At 43.3% G+C, this 22,370-nt stretch overlaps 2 protein-coding genes across 17 annotated transcripts in view; one reads left to right on the top strand and one right to left on the bottom strand.

The window, feature by feature from the left end:
• LOC116634979 (UDP-glucuronosyltransferase 1-6-like) overlaps nt 1–3,739 on the bottom strand; it is a 33,420-nt gene extending 29,681 nt beyond the window's left edge. The window contains exon 1 of the mRNA XM_032408783.1: nt 2,790–3,739. Coding sequence (XP_032264674.1) covers nt 2,790–3,638 — 849 coding nt within the window. The 5' untranslated portion in view covers nt 3,639–3,739. The remainder of the gene's footprint in view (nt 1–2,789) is intronic.
• Nucleotides 3,740–18,022: 14,283 nt separating this feature from the next.
• The window catches only part of USP40 (ubiquitin specific peptidase 40), a 77,691-nt gene continuing 73,343 nt past the window's right edge, over nt 18,023–22,370 (top strand). For 8 of the 16 annotated variants that reach the window (XR_004298306.1, XM_032395365.1, XM_032395476.1 and 5 more), the window contains exons 1-4: nt 18,023–18,126; nt 18,436–18,543; nt 19,212–19,429; nt 21,961–22,028. Coding sequence is in view for 13 of the 16 variants with exons in the window: in XM_032395365.1 (XP_032251256.1) it covers nt 18,074–18,126; nt 18,436–18,543; nt 19,212–19,429; nt 21,961–22,028 (447 nt within the window). In the remaining 3 variants the exon portion in view is untranslated. The other 8 variants (XM_032396290.1, XM_032396371.1, XM_032395718.1 and 5 more) reach the window with 7 other exon arrangements.

Raw genomic sequence — 22,370 nt, forward strand, 5'->3', positions numbered from 1 at the left:
GTGTGGCCCCTAAGAGGGAGAGTAAAAACCTGTCCCTGAAGCTTTGAGCAGTTCTCTGCTTTGCAATTGGAAGAGACCAGGATTTATCTCTGAATTCCTTTATTCTAAGGAAAACACCTCAACGGCCCTTCTAATACTGAAATGTCACATCAAACTCTTCTAAAATGGCTCAGTCGGGAGAGCATCTGACTCTTCATCTCAGGGTCATGAGTTCGAGCTCCACGTTGGGCGTAGAGATCACTCAAATAAATAAAACTTTTTTAAAAATGGAGATATTGGAAACCTAAGGAAAAGAGATTAGTCATGGGACAGATGAGTCTCAACTAAGAAACATGGACAGCGGAGAGAGTGTTCCAGCATCTGGCCTGGATTAGAGCCCCTGTGGGCAGAGGGAAAGGCGGAGGGACCAGGTGACAGGGTGCACGGGGTTGGAAAGGAGGCCCTGGGTGGGGACCGGGATAAGTGGCTTCAGGACATCTGGTCTCCCCAGTGCGAACCATCGGCCAGGTGCCTGAGCAGCTTCTCTGGGAGCATCTTGTGTAAAAACGACCAGGAAGCCCTCTGAGAGGGCCAAGTCCCGCCTGGGGCAGAGGAGGCAGGAGGAGCTGTAGTCAGTCACACTACTGTGGGTGTTGGGGAGTGATCTCATGCTCTGTTACACACAAGCCTGGCAGCACACAGGTGACCCTGAGAATAAGCACACCTCCCCAGATTGTGAATCATAGCATTATTGCAAGGAGTGTTCACCAGGCTCTGGTTTTCAAAAGGCTCTGCACATTAGCAAAAGCGTAATAAGAAACTTAATTATAGTTGTTTTGTAGGTAGGCCAATAGTTACCTATAAAACATGCTTGCTGATTTAATGAGCAAAATCGAATTTCACTGTTTATTAATTTGAATTTCTTGGATTATTTCTGAAGTCAAATATGTTTCTAAACTTTTAGTGGACCCTTGTATGGTGGGCTCTGTGTTGCCTGATCCAGTTATTTGCCTCCTAAGGAGTGTTTGGGTTTGTTTTGTTCTTGTTGGTTTGTTTCCAGCTATACATCAGGTCTTTATTTTTCCTGATCTACGATGTATCTTCTTTTTTAAGTAATCTTTTTAGATGAAGTCACATAACACAATTAATGATTTTAAGTGAACGGTAAATGCATTTAGTACATTCACCGTGTTATGCAACGACCACCTCTAAATGATTCCAAAACATTTCCATCACGTCAAGTACACATTTTTCCCCACAGCGTTGAAATGGTTTGATCATCTAACAACAACAACAAAAAAAAACTCTTTAATCACTTTAATTCCTAATATAAAAATACAAGTTGATAATTACATATTGTGTAATACAGAAGGTTCTCTATGGTGGACATTTGGGTAACTGAGATGCCAATGTAAGTTTTTGATGTTCAAAAAAATGCATTCACTACAGTTTGCTTTGCAATATGACTAAATCTAATTCTTTTTGCAAAAATAGGACGGTCGGGATGAAAGGTACCAAAAAAGCGATTTCTTTTCCTTTTTATGCCAAATGTTTCTTATAATATTTTTGCTTATTAATTACTTGGTTAAATTTTCCTGGCATGTGGGATTTGTATTCTGTGCCACATGCTTCCTGGACCCAGTCCAATTATGCTCATTGCCCCTGCTCCTGCCAGCTCTCAGGGCTAGGGCCAATTGTCCAACGTGCTAACAAAGAAATTGTCAGATGTGAAAGAAGAGGGATGAGGGTCTCTGGGACCTATTTGAGGCTTTCTTTCTGATGAAAAATGCATTGAAAAAGAGAATTCTGCTGGGAAAGAGTGAGCTGAAGCCTTTCAAAGATATAAATATTAAAACAAAAACAAAGAACTCACAAGTTTTTAACTTTCCATAGTAGCTCTGGGCTCTCTTCCCATATGTCAGGAAGGCATCTAAGAGCATTTGCCTTAGGTCAGAGGTCAATATACTTTTTCTATAAAAGGTCAGGTAGTAAATATGTAGGCTTAGTGGGCCACATGCATCTCTGCTACGTATTCTTCGTGGTTGCTGTTTTTAACATCCCTTTAAAAATATAAAAACAAGGTGACTGGGTGGCTCAGTTGATTAAGTGTCTGCCTTTGGCTCAGGTCATGATCCCGGGGTTCTGGGATCGAGCCCCAAGTTGGGCTCCCTGCTCAACAGGAAGCCTGCTTCTCCATCTCCCTCTACCCCTCTCCGTGCCCCCCCACACACTTGCTCTCTCCTCCTCTCACTCCCTCTCTCTCAAATAAAATAAAAATTAAAAAATGAAATAAAAATATAAAAACCATTCTTAGCTCTGGGCCATATTAAAAAAACAGGCCTCTGGGCAGATTTGGTCCACTAGCTGCCGTTTGATGATCTCTGCTTTGTGGGCCCAGAAAAAAGCATGTTACAGAGGTGGGAGAATGGGTTTCCCCATGGACTGTCCTCTCAGCAATGCATCCTCTTGTTCAAGCCTTCATCTGTTTCTTCAACAGGTGGTTGTACGATTTAGACTGGAAATTTCTAAGGCTCATTCTATGTTCTGTGACTGTCCCCAGATGACCTAGCTAAAGATACCTCCTATTGTTGCCAGGCATGCCCCCTGTCTTCATCCAAAGCCTCAGCATCATTCAGAACCTCAGCCTCAGATCCATACCCTTCTACTCTGAGCCCAGCATCCCCTTCTTCAGGAAGCCCTCACAGGTGACAGTTGGCTAAGAGCGCAATGAGTGAGGGAAGATTGAGCGTGTAAGAACAATGTCTGCCCATTAAGAAACAGAGCAATCAAAAAGAAATAAAACTACCAACCTGAGACAGGACTCCTTTCTTCTTGCAGTTGGTCCCTCCAATGAAAACCATGTTGGGCATGACCGGTCTGGGATACTCAAACACAAAGTCATATCTTAACAGCCAAATGGAGCCCTTCCGATACAAGGTGGGTAAGTGCACATCTCTCTTGAGGATATTGGAGGTGAGGTCTTCATACTTTGAATACAGGCAGCAGAACAGATAGGTCTCCAAGGAATTAACGAGGTAGTTGGCCACCCGTTGGGGGAACGTCATCTGGTCTGAGAACTGAGTGTAGCAGCTGGGAATGTGGGACACAGGGTTTGGGCTCCTGCTCATCATATGCTCCAGGGAGCATGGGAAGCCCCTGAAGAGGTACACGGAGGGCAGGCCCAGGTACTTGGCCAGGATGACCCCGCAGGGTAGGGCTGGGTCTGTGAAAAGGGCATCGAACTTGCTCTCCCTGAGGACACTCAGGGTGGCCGAGTCCTCCAGCAGGCTCTGGCAGTTGGTGAAGTACATGTCAATAACCATCATGCTATTCCTGTACTCCATCTGAGCAGCGTTCAGGAGCCATCTCTCAGCAAAGTGATTGTTTCCAAAAGAGTGGTAACGATTCTCCAGCTCTTTCTGATCGAATGGCACTGGGTAGGTTTTTCTTGTGTAGTGCTTGGATTCCTTCAGCAGCAAATTGACTTCTGGTACCAGCACCACAATGTCGTGCCCCTTCTGACTGAGGAGCTCAACTATGTCCTTCATACTGAGCCAGTGGCTTCCATCCTGAGGGACCACCAGCAGCTTGTCACCTACAACCCCCGCCCAGAGCACTAAGAAGAGAACTTTCTGAAACACGTGGAGGAGGCAGGCCATCTGGGGGAGAGTACAGGTAGCAACAAGAATAAACAGCTCACGCTCTCTAAACCTCGCGGCTCCTGGCTCTTCTCCCTAAACAAACCAGTGCTCTTTATAGCCCCTGCCCACCTCTCCTTGCTCTGAATTTTGCCCCTTGTTTTAAAAGAACCTAAATTAATATTTAACCATTTTTATGGTTCAAGTGAACCTGAACCAATGAGGTCTCTTACCAGATTTCACCTGAGCTTCTGGGTTTATTTTTCTCTTTCTCTCCACCATTCAGCCTCCCCTTCCCAAACCCAGTCACACTTGGAGGACAGCTTGTGAGGGCCCTGGAGGCTGGTGGCAGGCCTCTGTCCTGAGTTTTCTGGATTCCACAGCATGGGGATGATGTCCACAGACGAATAGCTCTTAGCCCTGCTCCACTTCCTCAACTTTTCTCCGAGAGGAAGTGTCAGCAGATGCCAAATTCAAGATTTGAAACAACAGAATGGAGCTGCCTACTCCAGCTCCTGGTGATCCGGTTACTGCAGCCCATAGCTGGATTAAAAAGTGGCCTGCAGGAAGCTGAGGGGACACAGAGGAGTCTGATCTAGCTCCCCCCGTTCTCTGGGGTAAACCACTGTTTGGGGGAGCTTTCTGTTCTATCAGAGACAGAATCTAATCCTGAAGATACATGCTCTAAAACCAGAATTCCCACTTTGACCGTGGTTAAAAGCAAAAGTTTTGGAGTCAGCCTACCCCTTCCGAGCTGTGCATTCCCACTGCTCTGTGCCTGACTTCCCCATCTCTCAAACGGGAGTTGCCTCTGTACCACCCCCCGGAGGGGTGGGGGGAGGCCTGTGAAAATTAGTGAGTCAGTTCGTAATCCGTGGGTGCCCAGGAGAGGTCCCTTGGAGGGGCTCCCTCTGGCTGTCATCAGGCAGCTGGGTTCTATGTAATATGAACTAAGGAGCACTCTGCTGGTCAGAAAGTAGCCCCTAAAGTCTCAGCAATTGAAAGATCCAGCTCTACACTGTCAACGCAAGAGTATAGGAGGAATACAAGGGGACAGAAGAGGAGGTGGAAAAATTAAAAGGGAAGAACATGTAGAAATATAAAACCATGGGAATGCATCCGGTGACAAGGCATTTGACGACAGCAACTGACCAACCAGCAGTCAAAATAAAAAGGAGGCTCTAGCATCGGGAGCCTTGACACCTGCAGAACGCTTTCTGGCTTGCAAAACAGGTTCCCATTGTCTTAGCGTCCTAGGGTCTCTGCAACAAAGTATCACACACTGGCTGGCCCAAACAGAAATGTATTCCCATAGTTCTGCAGGCCGGAAGTCTGAGACCAAGGCATCAGCAAGGTTGAGTCCTTCTGGAGGCTCCAAGACAGAATCTGTTCCTCTTTCCTAGCTCCTGGTGGTTTGCTGGCAATCTTTGGCATTACTAGATAGATGCAGGCATCACTTCATCTCTACCTTCATGTTCACCCTTCTTCCTGTGTATGTCTGTGTCTGAATTTCCCCTATTCATTAGGACACCCGTCATACTGGATTAGCGCCCACTCCCAATGATCTCCTCTTAACTAACATATTTCCAAAAAAGGTCACATTCCGAGGTACTGGGTATTAGGACTTCAACACATCTTTCCAGGGATACAAGTTAACCCATAGCGCTCATCTATCATCTCACGCAATTCAAACCCCAAAGTACAGGTCTGATCATCCTTGTACATGCGAGAAACTGAGGCTTGTTGCTTTACAGAAAGGGCATTTTTGGGGAACTTCCGCAGCTCAGAAGGAAATACAAGAACTGGACCCTTCCAGACCCGCCATTCTCAAACCTTTCCATCTCAGGACTCCTTTACCCTCTTGGCAACAATGGAAGACCCCCCCCAAAACTTTTGTTTATGTGGGTCATGTCTATCCAGATGAACTCTTTCAGAAACTAAAACTGACACATATAAAAAAGACTTCCTCGGGGCGCCTGGGTGGCTCAGTCGTTAAGCGTCTGCCTTCGGCTCAGGTCATGATCCCAGGGTCCTGGGATCAAGCCCCGCATCAGTCTCCCTGCTCGGCAGAAGCCTGCTTCTCCCTCTCCCACTCCCCCTGCTTGTGTTCCCTCTCTCACTGTGTCTCTCTCTGTCAAATAAATAAATAAAATCTTAAAAAAAAAAAAAAAAAGACTTCCTCACTCATTTACAATAACAAGAATAAGCCCATGACAAGTTAGCATGACTGACGTCTTTTGTGAAAAAAATACTCTATTTCCCCAAAGAAACAAAAAATTGGTCAGAAGCGCGACATTGTTTTACACATTCTGCAAGCAAGCCCTTGTGATATGAACGTCTGTCTGGCTTGGTAGAGGACAGGAGGACTCTGCCACCCGCTTCTGCACTCAGCCTGTCCAACACCACACCTCACAGAGCCTTTGGAAAACTCAACGGTACCATGGTGAGAAGATGAAGTGGAAAAAGCAAGTGACGTCTTAGCACTATTATGAAATCATTTGATCTCAGAGACTCCCAGGAAGGGTCTCAGGGATCCCTCAGTTTCTGTACTTTGAGAATCACTGCTCTAGATCAGGGGATGGCAAATTTTTTTTTCTGGAAAGGCCTAAATAGTACATATTTGAGCTTTTGTAGGCCCTTGCCCTAGTTAATGATACAAGCCAAGAGATCACCTCTTCCCTGCCCTCCATATCCACATGGTTCACTCCCTCCCTTCATGTCGGCTTCGGTCAGTGTCATGTCCAAGAGACCTTCTCCGGTGAGCTCATTATTAAATAACCCAGCCCAGCACTAGAAAGCCCTTCACCGTCCTTATATTTCTCTGTTTCATTCAACACTTCCTAACCTATTGTTTACTTATGCGTCTCTCCCGACTAGAATGGGAGCACCCTGAGGGCAGGAACAATATTTGTTTTGTTCTCTGCTGTATGCCCTATGTCTAGAAGAACGCCAAGCATACAGTAGGCTCTCCACAAATGTTTGCTGATTAATGAATGAGACTTTGGTTTACCTGTTTTATTCCTACATTTCTTTTTTCTTTTTTTTCTTTTTTTAAGCAGACTCCATGCCCAGCATGGAGCCATCGCGGGGCTTGAACTCACCACCCTGAGATCAAGACCTGAGCTGAAACCAAGAGTCAGACGCTTAACCAACTGAACCACCCAGGCACCCCCCTCCTACATTTCATTTTCATGATTCTTTCCAAGTTGTGAGAATTCACATACGAAATTTAAGGAACCATGTGCTCTTTTTTGAGAAGAAACTGGTCAATGGCATTATGAGCATGTGATGGGTCACTTGCCTTTTAGGAAGTTAAGATCTGAGAAGTCTAAGTGTAGCCAGCAGGTGGTGAGGGCCCTGGAGCAGGATTTGGACAGCTTGGAGCCTACTTCCAGCCCTGCTCCCTGTCAGCCTGGGGCATGACCCATCTCCTGACTGGTTTCTCAACTGAGACCCAGAGAGAGAGGGTCATATTTATCCTACCACATGACCGAGGGAGGTCCAAGAGGATGACAGATGTGGAAACCAGGCTGTCTAAGTGAAAGGTGGTTCCTGGCATGGCTAGAACAGACTTGCCCACAGATAGTCACACACAACTGAACTGTCACAAAAGGTCTTGTCATAACCCATGCCTGTTGGCTCAAGAGGCATGCTGGGACCTAGGAAAGGAGAAGAAGCCTGAGGAATGGCACAGAAGGCACCATCCCAAGCGCATCCCCAGGAACGCAGCCAAGATGCAAATTCATTGCAACCTCCTCCAGGGAGGGACGCCAGCAAGATTTCCCACTTACAATGATCAGAGTCTGGAGGGGGGCAGCATCCTGGTTTGTGTCCATCTAGATAGCAATAAGACCCCAAGATGGTTACAAAGTGAGCACAGAACAGGTCCACCCCTCCAGAGCAGGCAGGAGCTAAGCAGGTCCTTTCTAAGAGCAATACATCGGGAGGCAGAAAGGCTTAAGCAAGTATGTGGAGGTGGGAGAAGCGAGATGTGCTACAGACCTCAGCTGCTTCACACCAGACCCCCATTCTGCTGAGGACCTTGGCCTGGGCCCTTCCTAGCAGAGCCTTGCTCTGGTCTTTGTGTTGTTCAGCAAGAAGGCTGGGAAAAGGGGGCAGAGCAAGATGGCGGAGGAGTAGACCTGGATTTCATCTGGTCTCGGGAATTCAGCTGGATAGGGATCAAACCATTCTGAACACCTACGAACTCAACAGGAGATCGAAGAAAAGAATAGCAACAACTCTCTGAACAGAAAAGTGACCACTTTCTGGAAGGTCTTTTCTGATTTGTTTAGAGTATATTTTCTGGGGACATTGTTTCCCTGTTAGCATTTTGTTCTCTCATTCATCTATTCTCCTCTGCATAAAATGACAAGACGGAAAAAATCACCTCAACAAAAAGAACAAGAGGCAGTACCGACTGCCAGGGACCTACTCAATACGGACATTAGTACGATGTCAGACCTAGAGTTCAGAATGATGATTTTAAAGATACTAGCTGGGCTTGAAAAAAGCATGGAAGTTATTAGAGAAACCCTTTCTGGAGAAATAAAAGAACTAAAATCTAACCAAGTTGAAAAAAAAGGCTATTAATGAGGTACAATCAAAAAGGGGGGCACTAACTGCTAGGATAAATGAGGCAGAAGAGAGAATCAGTGATATAGAAGACCAAATGATGGAAAATAAAGAAGCTGAGAAAAAGAGAGATAAACAACTACTGGATCAGGAGGGCAGAATTCGAGAGATAAGCGATACCATAAGATGGTATAATTGGGATCCCAGAAGAAGAAGAGAGAGAGGGGCAGAAGGTATATTGGAGAAAATTATAGCAGAGAACTTCCCTAATTTGGGGAGGGAAACAGGCATCAAAATCCAGGAGGCACAGAGAACCCCTCTCAAAATCAATAAAAATAGGTCAACACCCCAACATCTAATAGTAAAACTTACAAGTCTCAGAGACAAAGAGAAAATCCTGAAAGCAGCTCGGGAGAAGAGATATGTAAACTACAATGGTAGAAACATTAGATTGGCAACAGACCTATCCACAGAGACCTGGCAGGCCAGAAAGGACTGGCATGATATATTCGGAGCACTAAACAAGAAAAATATGCAGCCAAGAATACTATATCCAGCTAGGCTGTCATTGAAAATAGAAGGAGAGATAAAAAGCTTCCAGGACAAACAAAAACTAAAGGAATTTGCAAACACGAAACCAGCCCTACAAGAAATATTGAAAGGGATCCTCTAAGCAAAGAGAGAGCCTAAAAGCAACATAGACCAGAAAGGAACACAAACAATATACAGTAACAGTCACCTTACAAGCAGTACAATGGCACTACATTCATATCTTTCAATAGTTACCCTGAATGTAAATGGGCTAAATGCCCCAATCAAAAGACACAGGCTATCAGATTGGATTAAAAAACAAGACCCATCGATATGCTGTCTGCAAGAGACTCATTTTAGACCCAAAGACACCCCCAGATTGTAAGTGAGGGGGTGGAAAACCATTTACTATGTTAATGGACATCCAAAGAAAGCTGGGGTGGCAATCCTTATATCAGACAAATTAGATTTTAAACTAAAGACTGTAATAAGAGATGAGGAAGGACACTATATCCTACTTAAAGGGTCTATCCAACAAGAAGATCTAACAATTGTAAATATCTATGCCCCTAACATGGGACCAGCCAATTATATAAGGCAATTAATAACAAAAGCAAAGAAACACATCGACAACAATACAATAATAGTGGGGGACTTTAACACCCCCCTCACTGAAATGGACAGATCGTCTAAGCAAAAGATCAACAAGGAAATAAAGATTTTAAATGACACACTGGACCAAATGGACTTCACAGACATATTCAGAACTTTCCATCCCAAAGCAACGGAATACACATTCTTCTCTAGTGCCCATGGAACATTCTCCAGAATAGATCACATCCTAGGTCACAAATCAGGTCTCAACTGGTACCAAAAGATTGGGATCATTCCCTGCCTATTTTCAGACCACAATGCTTTGAAACTAGAACTCAATCACAAGAAGAAAGTCGGAAAGAACTCAAATACATGGAAGCTAAAGAGCATCCTACTAAAGAATGAATGGGTCAACCAGGAAATTAAAGAAGAATTTTAAAAATTCATGGAAACCAATGAAAATAAAACACAACTGTTCAAAATCTTTGGGATACAGCAAAGGCAGTCCTAAGAGGAAAGTATATAGCAATACAAGCCTTTCTCAAGAAACAAGAAAGGCCTCAAATACACAACCTAACCCTATACCTAAAGGAGCTAGAGAAAAAACAGCAAATAAAGCCTAAACCCAGCAGGAGAAGAGAAATAATAAAGATCAGAGCAGAAATCAATGAAATAGAAACCAAAAGAACAGTAGAACAGATCAACGAAACTAGGAGTTGGTTCTTTGAAAGAATTAACAAGATTGATAAACCCCTGGCCAGACTTACCAAAAAGAAAAGAGAAATGACCCAAATCAACAAAATCATGAATGAAAGAGGAGCAATCACAACCAATACCAAAGAAATACAAACAATTATAAGAACATATTATGAGCAACTATATGCCAGCAAATTAGATAACCTGGAAGAAATGGATGCATTCCTAGAGATGTATCAACTACCAAAACTGAACCAGGAAGAAATAGAAAACCTGAACAGACCTATAACCACTAAGGAAATTGAAGCAGTCGTCGAAAATCTCCCAACAAACAAAAGCCCAGGGCCAGATGGCTTCCCAGGGGAATTCTACCAAACATTTAAAGAAGAATTAATACCTATTCTTCTGAAACTGTTCCAAAAAATAGAAATGGAAGGAAAACTTCCAAACTCATTTTATGAGGCCACCATGACCTTGATCCCCAAACCAGACAAAGACCCCATCAAAAAGGAGAATTACAGACCAATATCCTTGATGAACATGGATGCAAAAATTCTCACCAAAATACTAGCCAATAGGATCCAACAGTACATTAAAAGGATTATTCACCACAACCAAGTGGGATTTATCCCTGGGCTGCAAGTTTGGTTCAACATCCGCAAATCAATCAACGTGATACAATACATTAACAAAAGAAAGAACAAGAATCATATGATCCTCTCAATAGGTGCAGAAAAAGCATTTGACAAAGTACAGCATCCTTTCTTGATCAAAACTCTTCAGAGTATAGGGATAAAGGGTAGATACCTCAATATCATAAAAGCCATCTATGAAAAACCTACAGCGAATATCATTCTCAATGGGGAAAAACTGAGAGCTTTCCCCCTAAGGTCAGGAATGTGGCAGGGATGTCCACCATCACCACTGCTATTCAACATAGTATTAGAAGTCCTAGCCACAGCAATCAGACAACAAAAAGAAATAAAAGGCATCCAAATTGGCAAAGAAGAAGTCAAACTCTCACTGTTTGCAGATGATATGATACTTTATGTGGAAAACTCAAAAGACTCCACCCCAAAACTGCTAGAACTCATACAGGAATTCAGTAAAGTGGCAAGATATAAAATCAATGCACAGAACTCAGTGGCATTCCTATACACCAGCAACAAGACAGAAGAAAGAGAAATTAAGGAGTCGATCCCATTTACAATTGCACCCAAAACCATAAGATACCTAGGAATAAATCTAACCAAAGAGGCAAAGGATCTGTACTCAGAAAACTATAAAATACTCATGAAAGAAATTGAGGAAGACACAAAGAAATGGAAAAACGTTCCATGCTCATGGATTGGAAGAACAAATATTGTGACGATGTCAATGCTACCTAGAGCAATCTACACATTCAATGCAATCCCTGTCAAAATACCATCCACTTTTTTCAAAGAAATGGAACAAATCATCCTAAAATTTGTATGGAACCAGAAAAGACCCCGCATAGCCAGAGGAATGTTGAAAAAGAAAAGCAAAGCTGGTGGCATCACAATTCCAGACTTCCAGCTCTATTACAAAGCTGTCATCATCAAGACAGTATGGTACTGGCACAAAAACAGACACATAGATCAATGGAACAGAATAGAGAGCCCAGAAATGGACCCTCAACTCTATGGTCAACTAATCTTTGACAAAGCAGGAAAGAATGTCCAATGGAAAAAAGACAGTCTCTTCAACAAATGGTGGTGGGAAAATTGGACAGCCACATGCAGAAGAATGAAACTGGACCATTTCCTTACACCACACACAAAAATAGACTCAAAATGGTTGAAAGACCTAAATGTGAGACAGGAGTCCATCAAAATCCTAAAGGAGAACACAGGCAGCAACCTCTTCGACCTCAGCCGCAGCAACTTCTTCCTAGAAACATCGCCAAAGGCAAGGAAAGCAAGGGCAAAAATGAACTATTGGGACTTCATCAAGATAAAAAGCTTTTGCACAGCAAAAGAAATGGTCAACAAAACCAAAAGACAACCGACAGAATGGGAGAAGATATTTGCAAATGACATATCAGATAAAGGGCTAGTATCCAAAATCTATAAAGAACTTATCAAACTCAACACCCAAAGAACAAATAATCCAGTCAAGAAATGGGCAGAAGACATGAACAGACATTTTTCCAAAGAAGACATCCAAATGGCCAATAGACACATGAAAAAGTGCTCAACATCGCTCGGCATCAGGGAAATCCAAATCAAAACCTCAATGAGATACCACCTCACACCAGTCAGAATGGCTAAAATTAACAAGTCAGGAAACAACCGATGTTGGCTGGGATGCGGAGAAAGGGGAACCCTCCTACACTGTTGGTGGGAATGCAAGCTGGTGCGACCACTCTGGAAAACAGTATGGAGGTTCCTCAAAAAGTTGAAAATAGAGCTACCATACGATCCAGCAATTGCACTACTGGGTATTTACCCCAAAGATACAAATGTAGGGATCCAAAGGGGTACATGCACCCTGATGTTTATAGCAGCAATGTCCACAATAGCCAAACTGTGGAAAGAGCCAAGATATCCATCAACAGATGAATGGATAAAGAAGATGTGGTATATATATACAGTGGAATATTATGCAGCCATCAAAAGGAATGAGATCTTGCCATTTGCAATGACGTGGATGGAACTGGAGGGTGTTATGCTGAGCGAAATATGTCAATCAGAGAAAGACATGTATCATATGACCTCACTGATATGAGGAATTCTTAATCTCAGGAAACAAACTGAGGGTTGCTAGAGTGGTGGGGGGTGGGAGGGATGGGGTGGCTGGGTGATAGACACTGGGGAGGGTATGTGCTATGGTGAGCGCTGTGAACTGTGCAAGACTGTTGAATCACAGATCTGTATCTCTGAAACAAATAATGCAATATATGTTAAGAAAAAAAAAAAAGAAGATAGCAGGAGGGGAAGAATGAAGGGGGGGAAATCGGAGGGGGAGACGAACCATGAGAGATGATGGACTCTGAAAAACAAACTGAGGGTTCTAGAGGGGAGGGGGATGGGAGGATAGGTTAGCCTGGTGATGGGTATTAAAGAGGGCACATTCTGCATGGAGCACTGGGTGTTATGCACAAACAATGAATCATGGAACACTACATCAAAAACTAATGATGCAATGTATGGTGATTAACATAACAATAAAAAAATTTAAAAAAAAAGAACTCAGTGACAAAAATAATGGTTATGGTAAGCATGAGCGTTGGGGTAAAGGGGATATTTTTTAAAAAGTAGAATGGTGATTGCCGGGGCTGGGGGTAGGGGGTCATGGTTAATTATTATTTAACGGGTATAGAGTTTCAGTTTTGCAAGATGAAAGACTTCTGGAGATGGATAGTGATTATAGTTGCACAAAATACATTATATTTGATTTAAAAATAATTTAAAAATTTTTTGATTTAGTGTGGTAAAATGTACGTTGCATAAGATTAACATTTTAACTGTTTTCAAGTGTTCAATCCAGTGACATTAAGTACATTCACATTGTGCAACCCATTAAACATTAACTCTCCATTCCTCCTTCCCCCTAGTCCCTGGAAACCAACATTCTATTTTACGTCTCTATCAATTTGCCTAATCTAGGTACCTTATATAAGTGGATCATACAGTATTTGTCCTTTTGTGTCCATTTGATAGCATGTATCAGCATTTTAAAGGCTGAATAATATTCCTTTACATGTATATACTCATTTTGTTTATCTGTTCATCCATTGATGGACATTTGGGTTGTTGGGCCTGAATTTTATTTTATTTTAAGATTTTATTTATTTATTTGTGAGAGGGAGAGAGAGAGGGAGAGAGAATGAGTAGTGGGGAGGGGCACAGGGAGAGAGAGAGGGAGAGAGAGAGAGAGAGAGAGAGAGAAGCAGACTCCCACCGAGCAGGAAGCCAGACATGGGGCTTGATCCCAGGACCTGGAGATCGTGGCCTAAGCCGAAGGTTGATGCTTAACCCACTGAGCCACCCAGTAGCCTGATCCTGAATTTTAATCAGGAGAAAATTAGATCCTGGTGAGTATTGCCTGCTGAGTTTCTCCCCATTACTCGGAAGTGGTGGTTTAGTAAACTGCATCCACATCTCTCGGGGATTAAAACTTCCTGCATCACTGGATTTGTCCTGCTTAACTTTTATACAAGTTACACACGCAAGGAAAGAATATCACTCTAATGACATGTCATATTTTTAGTTTTTATCTCTTGCTCTTCTCTACTCACTTTGCCCTCCTGAAGCCTTGTGTCCCAGTTAGGAATTTTATTCAGCTTTGAACGCCAGAGACACCACCACACAGTAACTTAAATGAAGGCATACTTTTTCTCTTGCAGAAAAGAAATCAAGAGGTAAATACTCAAGGACTGATAGGACAGCTTTATAATGTCATCAGCAATCTAGATTCCTTCTGTCTTTATGGAGTGATCTGCATCCTCATGCTTTTAGTGGCTGCCAGAGCCCTAGCCATCATGTCTACATCTCTAGGGTAAGAGAAGGAGGGGTAAGGGCAAAACAACTAGAGTCTCTTTTCAAAGAATTTTCCTGGAAGCCCCAAAGAATGGCTTCTGCTATTATAACACCTCACAGGATTGTTGTGGACACTTAATTAGATAAATTCATATTGTGAAACTGAATAGAGAAAACCTCATTTAAAAGGAGTTGGTTGGGCTGCCTGGGTTGCATAGTCGGTTAACTGTCGGACTCTTGGTTTCAGCTCTGGTCATGATTTTAGGGTCCTGAGATGGTGCCCCAACTCAGGCTCCATGTTGAGCACGGAGTCGGCTTTGGATTCTCTCTTGTTCTCCCTTTACCCCCTCCTGCTCATGCTCTCTCTTTCTCAAATAAGTAAATCTTTTTTAAAAATAAAATAAAATAAAATGCAGTCGGTTGGCCAGAAGGGGGAGCTCTCCCACCCTACCCCACGTCTGCAATTGCAGACCCCAGCAGGAAGAGACAGTACCTTGCATTCCCAACAGGAAGAAGCCTATGCTTTACTACCCGCAGGAGGAGGAAGGATTGTCTCCTCGCCCAGCAACAGCCCAGCCAATGAGGGGCTGCCACAACTCAGCCAATGAAAAACCACAGCCCTTAGAACCTCCAGTTTATTCTAGTGGACTTTTTGTTTATAACAGCCCCTTCCAACAACCCCCTCCCCCCTACGAAAGCACCATTCTTCTCTTTTGTTCTCTGAACTTGCCTATGGTTTTGCCACAGCTTCCATGTCCGGAATAGAATATAATTTTCTGCTATTCCCAAATAAACCTATTTTTGCTAGTAAAATAACTGAGAGTTTTTATCTTTAAGGTTAACAGTATATAGACACACTTCCTGCCTGGCATGCCCACGGCGCTATGTAAGGGTTAGCTATCATTACTCATTGGCTAGAACTGTGTCACGTGACCACGCAGAGAGGGAAATCGTGCCCCCTATAAAATTGGGGTCTGTTAGTAAAGAAGAAAGAGAGAAGCATGTTGAACAGGCTGGTAGCAGTGCTCCCACAATCTCTGTCTTACTCTTTGTAATATCCCCAGTGCCAGACACAGGAGAAGGGCTCATCAATATTGCAAAAAGAAAGAAGAAGGTAAGGAAGACGAGAAAGAAGGAGGGAGAGAGGATGACCAAGCCAGCAAGCAGGTGATTGGCTTTAGAGAGGCAAGGTAGAATCAGTGATTAAGAGTGCAAGTCCTAGAGACAGATCCCGAGGACTCAAATCTTGGTTGGAGATTCTGTGTAACTTTGTAGGAGGAATTACATACCTCCCAGGACCTCAGTCTCCTCATCTATAGAATGGGAATGATATCAGTTCCCACCATGGGGCATTGTTATGAGAATTAAATGAGATAGTGCTTAGAAACCATCTGCAATATAAATGCTCACAACTTTTTTAAAACATCGTCAACTTTTCTTGCGCAGCACCTCACAAGGCTGAAAACCTGTATGAAACCTTCATGAGCGCAGTGTCTGGTCAACAGTTTTATAGGTTCAACTCCAATTTTCTGGGGAGCAAATAAAAGATTTAAAATTTCACCATAAAGGGGCACCTGGGTGGCTCAGTCAGTTAAGCATCCAACCTTGATTTCAGCTCACATCATGATCTCAGGGTCCTAGGATCAAGCCCAGGATTGGGCTCCCAGCTCCATAGGGAGTCTGCTTGAAAATTCTCTCCCTCTCCCTCTGCCCCTCCTCCCACTCGCACGTGCATGCTCTCTCTCTCTCTCAAATAAATAAATACATCCTTTAAAAAAATTCTAAAATTTCACCATAAACTACAAAGCCACATATTGGTGTTATTAATGATAACGCAACTCATATTTTTAGTGTTAACTGCTGTAGAGACGACAGGGCAGATAAAGGTATGATCCCTGACTTGGAGATACTGACAAAATGATCAGATGTGATTGCCAGATTCATGGGTTATAAGAGAGTTACACATAATCCTGAAGGCTTAATGAAAGAAAAGGTCAGATCTTGTTTAGAGATCTAGAAAACCTTTATGGATGAGTTAGAGTTTGAGATGGCTTTCATTGAAGGCAGTGAAGGGAGGATCTGGGAGGACAGATATCCCTCACAGAGAGGACAACATGAAACAGGTCACTGAAGCAGGAAGGCAGACAGCACCCCTGGAAACACTTTAGTTAGAAAACAGGTGAGTGGTGAGAAATACAGAGTGAAGTGTGTTGGGACCACAGTGGACTAAGAACATCAAAATGAGGAGTTTCTACAGAAGACACTGGGGAAACACTGAAGCTTCTTGGTAGAAAAAAGTGTGACCTCAAAGTGGATCTCGTCGTGAGTGACATGTAGGATGGTATGGATAAAATGGGAGTCCACTGAAAAGGCTGTTGGCCTAATGCAGGTGAGGCTCAGCGAGAGTCTGATGGGCAGAGAGGGAGCTGTAGAAATGAAAGAAGCATTGTCCAGGCAATACTTTGAGTCACACTTCATGGACAAAAAGATGAAATTTCAAATACAGCTACAAGATTTTGATGCTGGATGAGGAGAAGGATGGTGGTTTTAACAGGCCATTCATTCATTCATTCATTCAACAAATATTTATTAAAAGCCTTTAATGGGCCAGGAACTGTTGAGGTGGCTGGGATACAGTTCTGCAGAACGGAGAGCCTGTGTCTTCCTGGAGCTAATCTTCTGGCATTCATTCTTGGTCAGGGAATGGAAGTTTGAGGAATATCTACTTTTAGGAAGAGGGGCATGAAGCACAGCAGGGAGAAATATTCAAAGGGCAGGATAGAATGCTGCGGAGCATCATGAAGAGGAGGCTGCCAAGGTAGCCCAGTGATGACTGTTAACTGGGAACAGCCATTCCCACTGTGGTTTCCTAATCTAAACCTTAGCCTCCTAGCTGGTCCTCTGTCTCCAGTTCTTTCCCTGTCAACACTTCCTGAACAGCGCAGCCACACGAATCTCCCTAAAATGTTCCAAGTACAAATCCCTGAGGGTTCACTTTGACACCTGCCTTGCAATTTCATCGATCACTATAGCTGTTCTTAATCTCTTAAACCTTTCACTGAAGTAAAAACGATGTTCTCCCTGTCTTGCTCATCCATTCTTGGATGGAAGCTGGATTAGACAGGGGAGAGGCCAGAAGTAGAGCCTAAACAGGCCATTGAAATAGTCCACTAAAGGTGTCCAAGGGGGCGAGAGGAAATCTTTAAGGTTTTTATGTATTCCTGTGTATGCTACTTAGAGTTGGTGCAGACAAAATAAACACTGAAGATGTTGCACAGGTTACGTAGAACATTTTTCACTGGAGACACATTTGGGAAATGTCTTCGGAAGAGCGTGGCAAACTTGAAGCCCTACAGTTTCCAACGTTCAGGTAACTTGTAAATTAACCACGCCGAGAGACTATTTTGGAACTACATTGCCCATAAGGTCCCGCGCGGCGGCCCGGCGCTCCCGCGGGGCATCCTGGGAAACGTAGTCCGCGCGTTCCATAAGCGGCCCACGCTCCAGCCCGCGGGGGAGTTGCCCACGCCAGCATGGCTGCGCCCAGTTGGGGCGCGTATGTTTGTTTCGAATGTGGGCCTGGGCCGGCTCGTGGGGCTGGGCTTTAGGCAGTAAGTGGGGCTGGCAGCTGGGGTTCTCGGGGTGGGGACGTGGGAGGCGCAGCGAAGCTGTGGGCGGCACGCCTGAGGACTGCGAGGCGAGGGGCTTCCCTGGCGGCCTCCGGACGCCGCGCTTTTCTGGCGTCGGGTCAGCGGTACGGGGCCGCGGGGACCCTCTGCTTCTTCGCGCCCCTGGGCCCCGGAGTGGCGTGAGGGGCTGGAGGCCCTGGCCTCGGCCACGGCGTGGGGGAGACCGAAATCCAGACCACGAACTTGAGGCCGGACTTTCAAGTTCCATTTTTTGGTGCTTTTTTTTCTGAGGAACGGGTTGGAAAGGAATATATTGCATTTCGGCGCTTCCTGTCTCTTAGGAACTGTGCTGGGCGCTTTGCATGTCTCATCTCCAAGGGACCCTCCTCCACACTCGAGGTGAGACCTTGAGCGGGTCCTGTAGGTCCCCACAGCTAATGTTGGCATCACTGGATACGTGGTGGAGGGCCTTAGGTTGGTTTTAATGGCAGTCTTTTTTTCCCAGTGAACCTCCTTCTGGCTCTTTAGCTTTGGGACCATGTACTAAACTGCTGTAAAGATTAATTTGTTCCGTTTAATTCCTTTGAGTGTCATAATCTGGTACAAGAAGTGTGAGAAGCTGAGATTTCAGGAAGTGGTTGATGGTCCCCAGGCCCTTGTCAGCTCTCAGAATCTAGGATTGGCTTTGCCACCCCAGCAATAGATGAGGTGGAATGAGGGGTTTTCTTTCTTTTTTCACCGTGCCTTTATTTAAAAGCAGCTATTATGTATTGTGAGCCAAGCGCTGTGCACCAAGTGCCTTTCTTAAAAGTCTCTCATTTGGTTTAAATGACCCTGCATGGTAGTTGGTATCCCATTTTACATATAAGAACACGGGTTAGGTAACTTGCCTGAGGTCACCCAGGTACTGTGGAGCAAGGATGAGAAAATCCAGGTCTTGCAGTCTCCAAAACCCAAACTACTGGATAAACTTTCTAATAGGTAATCCCAAGTATAAGATTGGGAGACGTGTGGAAAATTTGTTTTAAAAATAAAAGCATTTGTATAACATGTCATTTTTTTTTAAGGGTAGGCTCTAGTTTCACAATGTTTGGGGATCTATTTGAAGAAGATTATTCCAGTGTGTCAAATTATCAGTATGGAAAAGAGAAGAAATTAAAGACCAAAGCTTTGGAGCCACCGGCTCCTAGAGAATTCACCAATTTAAGCGGAATTAGAAATCAGGGTGGAACCTGTTACCTCAATTCCCTTCTTCAGACTCTTCATTTCACACCTGAATTCAGAGGTATGCTGTGTTACATGCTTTTGATTAGTGATATGTACCCTTATCTCTACATGTAATCAATTAGGCAAAATTACAAATATCTTAAAGGTGTATTCCCCAGGATGCGTTTATTGTTGCTAATGTAAGAAATGCTAATTTTCTCTGTAGGGAAATGTGAAGCTTAAATTAAATATATACTGTGCAAGCATAGTAATTTTTAGTAACAAAAAATAAGGCAATCGATTTCTTTTCTAATTCCTGTAATTTAAAATACAACATAAAGAATTTTGCCAGCCTTCATTATTGTTACGCTATTTTTTTTTTTTAGTTTTAAAATTTCTCTAAAGTAATAAACACTCCAGCCAGAGTTACCCAGAGCAATTCTGTCCTGCCTTTTGGAGTGGGGACGGGGCGTCACATTATTTATACAGTCCACAATCATTTATCTGCAATTCTGAAATCCAGAATGTTCCGACACCTGATCTGAACTGGTTTGGCATCAGAACCTGACCTGATATGAGGCTGTTTATAGTCTTAGTTATCTCACTGGGGTGGATATTCATACATTTATTACAGGAATATTAACTCCTTGATTAATGGATACTGTTTATCCCAAACCCTGCTGGGGATTTAATGTTAACTTACTGTGACCCTTTCTACATATTACCTTTCTAAAATCTGCGAAGTCTGAAGGCCCAAGATGTCAGATAAGGGACTATGTATAAGAAACAGAAACCCATTTGTATTAGCTCAATTAAAAGGGGGATTTACTGTAAGAATATAGGGGAATCTCCTTGAGACCACTACAGGAAGCCAGCCTGACCTCATTGGAGCCTTGATTTCTTGCCCCTGTTTTTCTCTCTGTTTGTCCCATTCCCATCTCTGCAAACTAGCTTCCTCCACAAGGGTCTTAGTCTCTTTGATCCCTTGATTTCAGTATGAACATTACCTTTACATGGCCCTGACTGGGGCCTTCAGCCACAAAGCTGCATGACTGGCTCAGCTCTCCACAGTGTCTCCTTATGCCGAGGACAGACAGCTTGGCTCATCCTGTATCCAGTATCTCATCCGTCTTCCCATCACTACGAAATTTGGCAAATTTTTTGACATTTTCTGTTTGCTTCTAAGTTTAGAAAGACTTCCTGCCTCCAGAGATTTAGTAAATATTTACCATTATCCCCTCCCCAGGGCCATTCTAATGGATTAAGCTGCATGTGGGATTTCAGAATGGTGGCATTTGTCCTTGACGCCATCCTCTCCGTAAAAATCTCTCCCTAACGTATTCAGTTATTCCACCGTTAGAAATTTTCAACATACATTTCAACAGATTACTAGGGAGAGTTAAATTTTTCCAAGTTCTAATATAGTTGAAGTAGAAAATTAGCCTTAAAAGAGACTGAGAAAGGTGATTGGTGGGCAAGCGGTCCAGGTCATACAGAGGGCCACTGAGCAAGGTTAGGGCTGAATGGAGAAGGCTACCGAGCAAGAGCCCAGGCCATCTTACTCTCAGCAGAGGAGATCGCTGGCCCAGCACGTGGGCTTGTATCTTAATGTGGGCTGTGCATTCCATATAAGGCTTCGTAGGAATCCTGATGCTTATTGAAGGGGAGATATAATTTAGAAGGGGTAAGAATTGGCAGAGTACTGGTGGGGAGAAGAATTTTGGAACTTTTGGGGATGGTATCTTGAGTAGGGCTGGATTGGGTTCTACTGTACTAGTCAGGGTGGCTGAGAGTACTGGGTAATAATTGTAAAAGTCCTTGTATGGTTTTATGCTTTAAGCTTTATGTTTGTAGTTCATTTCTTCTCAGTTCCTGCCAGGAGCTTAGGAGGAATATAACATTCATAACCAGGGCAGCAGGGTTTCCAGAGGGACACAGTACCCATCCCATCCCTTCTCTCCCTAGAGTAGATCAAAGTTTCGTAGTAGGAGTTTGCAGCTGGTTAGAATACAGACTTCCCGTAAGATTCTGATATGCCCTAGTGAGTGGCATGCGTAGACTTGGGAGTGTAAAACAATTGTGGAGACTGGCCCTGGGTTACCAACTCATTGTTCCAGGTAAGGTCACTACCATCTGTTATTACCCTTAACACAGAAAAGACATTCTTATACCAAAAAAAGTAAGGGCGTTGAGAGTTAAAGGTGGCCTTTCTCTCGAAAGGATGGTTGGAAGCCTCCCATGTGGCCTGTGAATGAACACACATGACACTATTACATATTGTATATTTCCTCATGTGGCTTTTGGGACCCACTGTCATAGGCAATAGGAAGCCATCAAAGATTTCTGATGTTACTGTTTTTACTTTTATAAGCATAGTTTTCCTTTTATAGATCTTCTATACTGAAACCTTAGCATGCCACTTTATATCGAGTCGGTGGTTAAAAGTAATGTTATCAGGAAGTAAAATGGGTAGAGTAACAGTATAAATACTGCCACAGTCGTGCTTCTGAATCTTTAACTGATTTTATTTACTGGAGGCTTTGGCTTTCTAAAACAGTTTGTTAAAATGAAATAACATCATTTATATCTCTGATTCTACGTTTTGTTTAGAAGCTTTATTTTCCCTTGGCCCAGAAGAGCTTGGTTCATTCGAGGATAAGGATAAACCTGATGCAAAGGTATTAAATCTATGATTTACAGGGTCTTTTTTTGGAGTATTAAAGAAATGTCTTTTAAGGAAGGAACTGAGTTCCTTATTCATAGAAATTCATAATTTGATTAATTACCAAATATTAATCTTTATTTTCAAGAAGTGACTTGGCCTATATGCGGGACTGAATGGAATCTTCTTTTCTTTTTTTTTTTTTTTTTAATTTTTTTATTGTTATGTTAATCCCCATACATTACATCATTAGTTTTAGATATAGTGTTCCATGATTCATTGTTTGTGCATAACACCCAGTGCTCCATGCAGAACGTGCCCTCCTCAATACCCATCACCAGGCTAACCCATCCTCCCA

This window comes from Phoca vitulina, unplaced genomic scaffold (assembly GCF_004348235.1).
Source record: "Phoca vitulina isolate PV1807 unplaced genomic scaffold, GSC_HSeal_1.0 scaffold1, whole genome shotgun sequence".
NCBI classification, from domain to species: domain Eukaryota; kingdom Metazoa; phylum Chordata; class Mammalia; order Carnivora; family Phocidae; genus Phoca; species Phoca vitulina.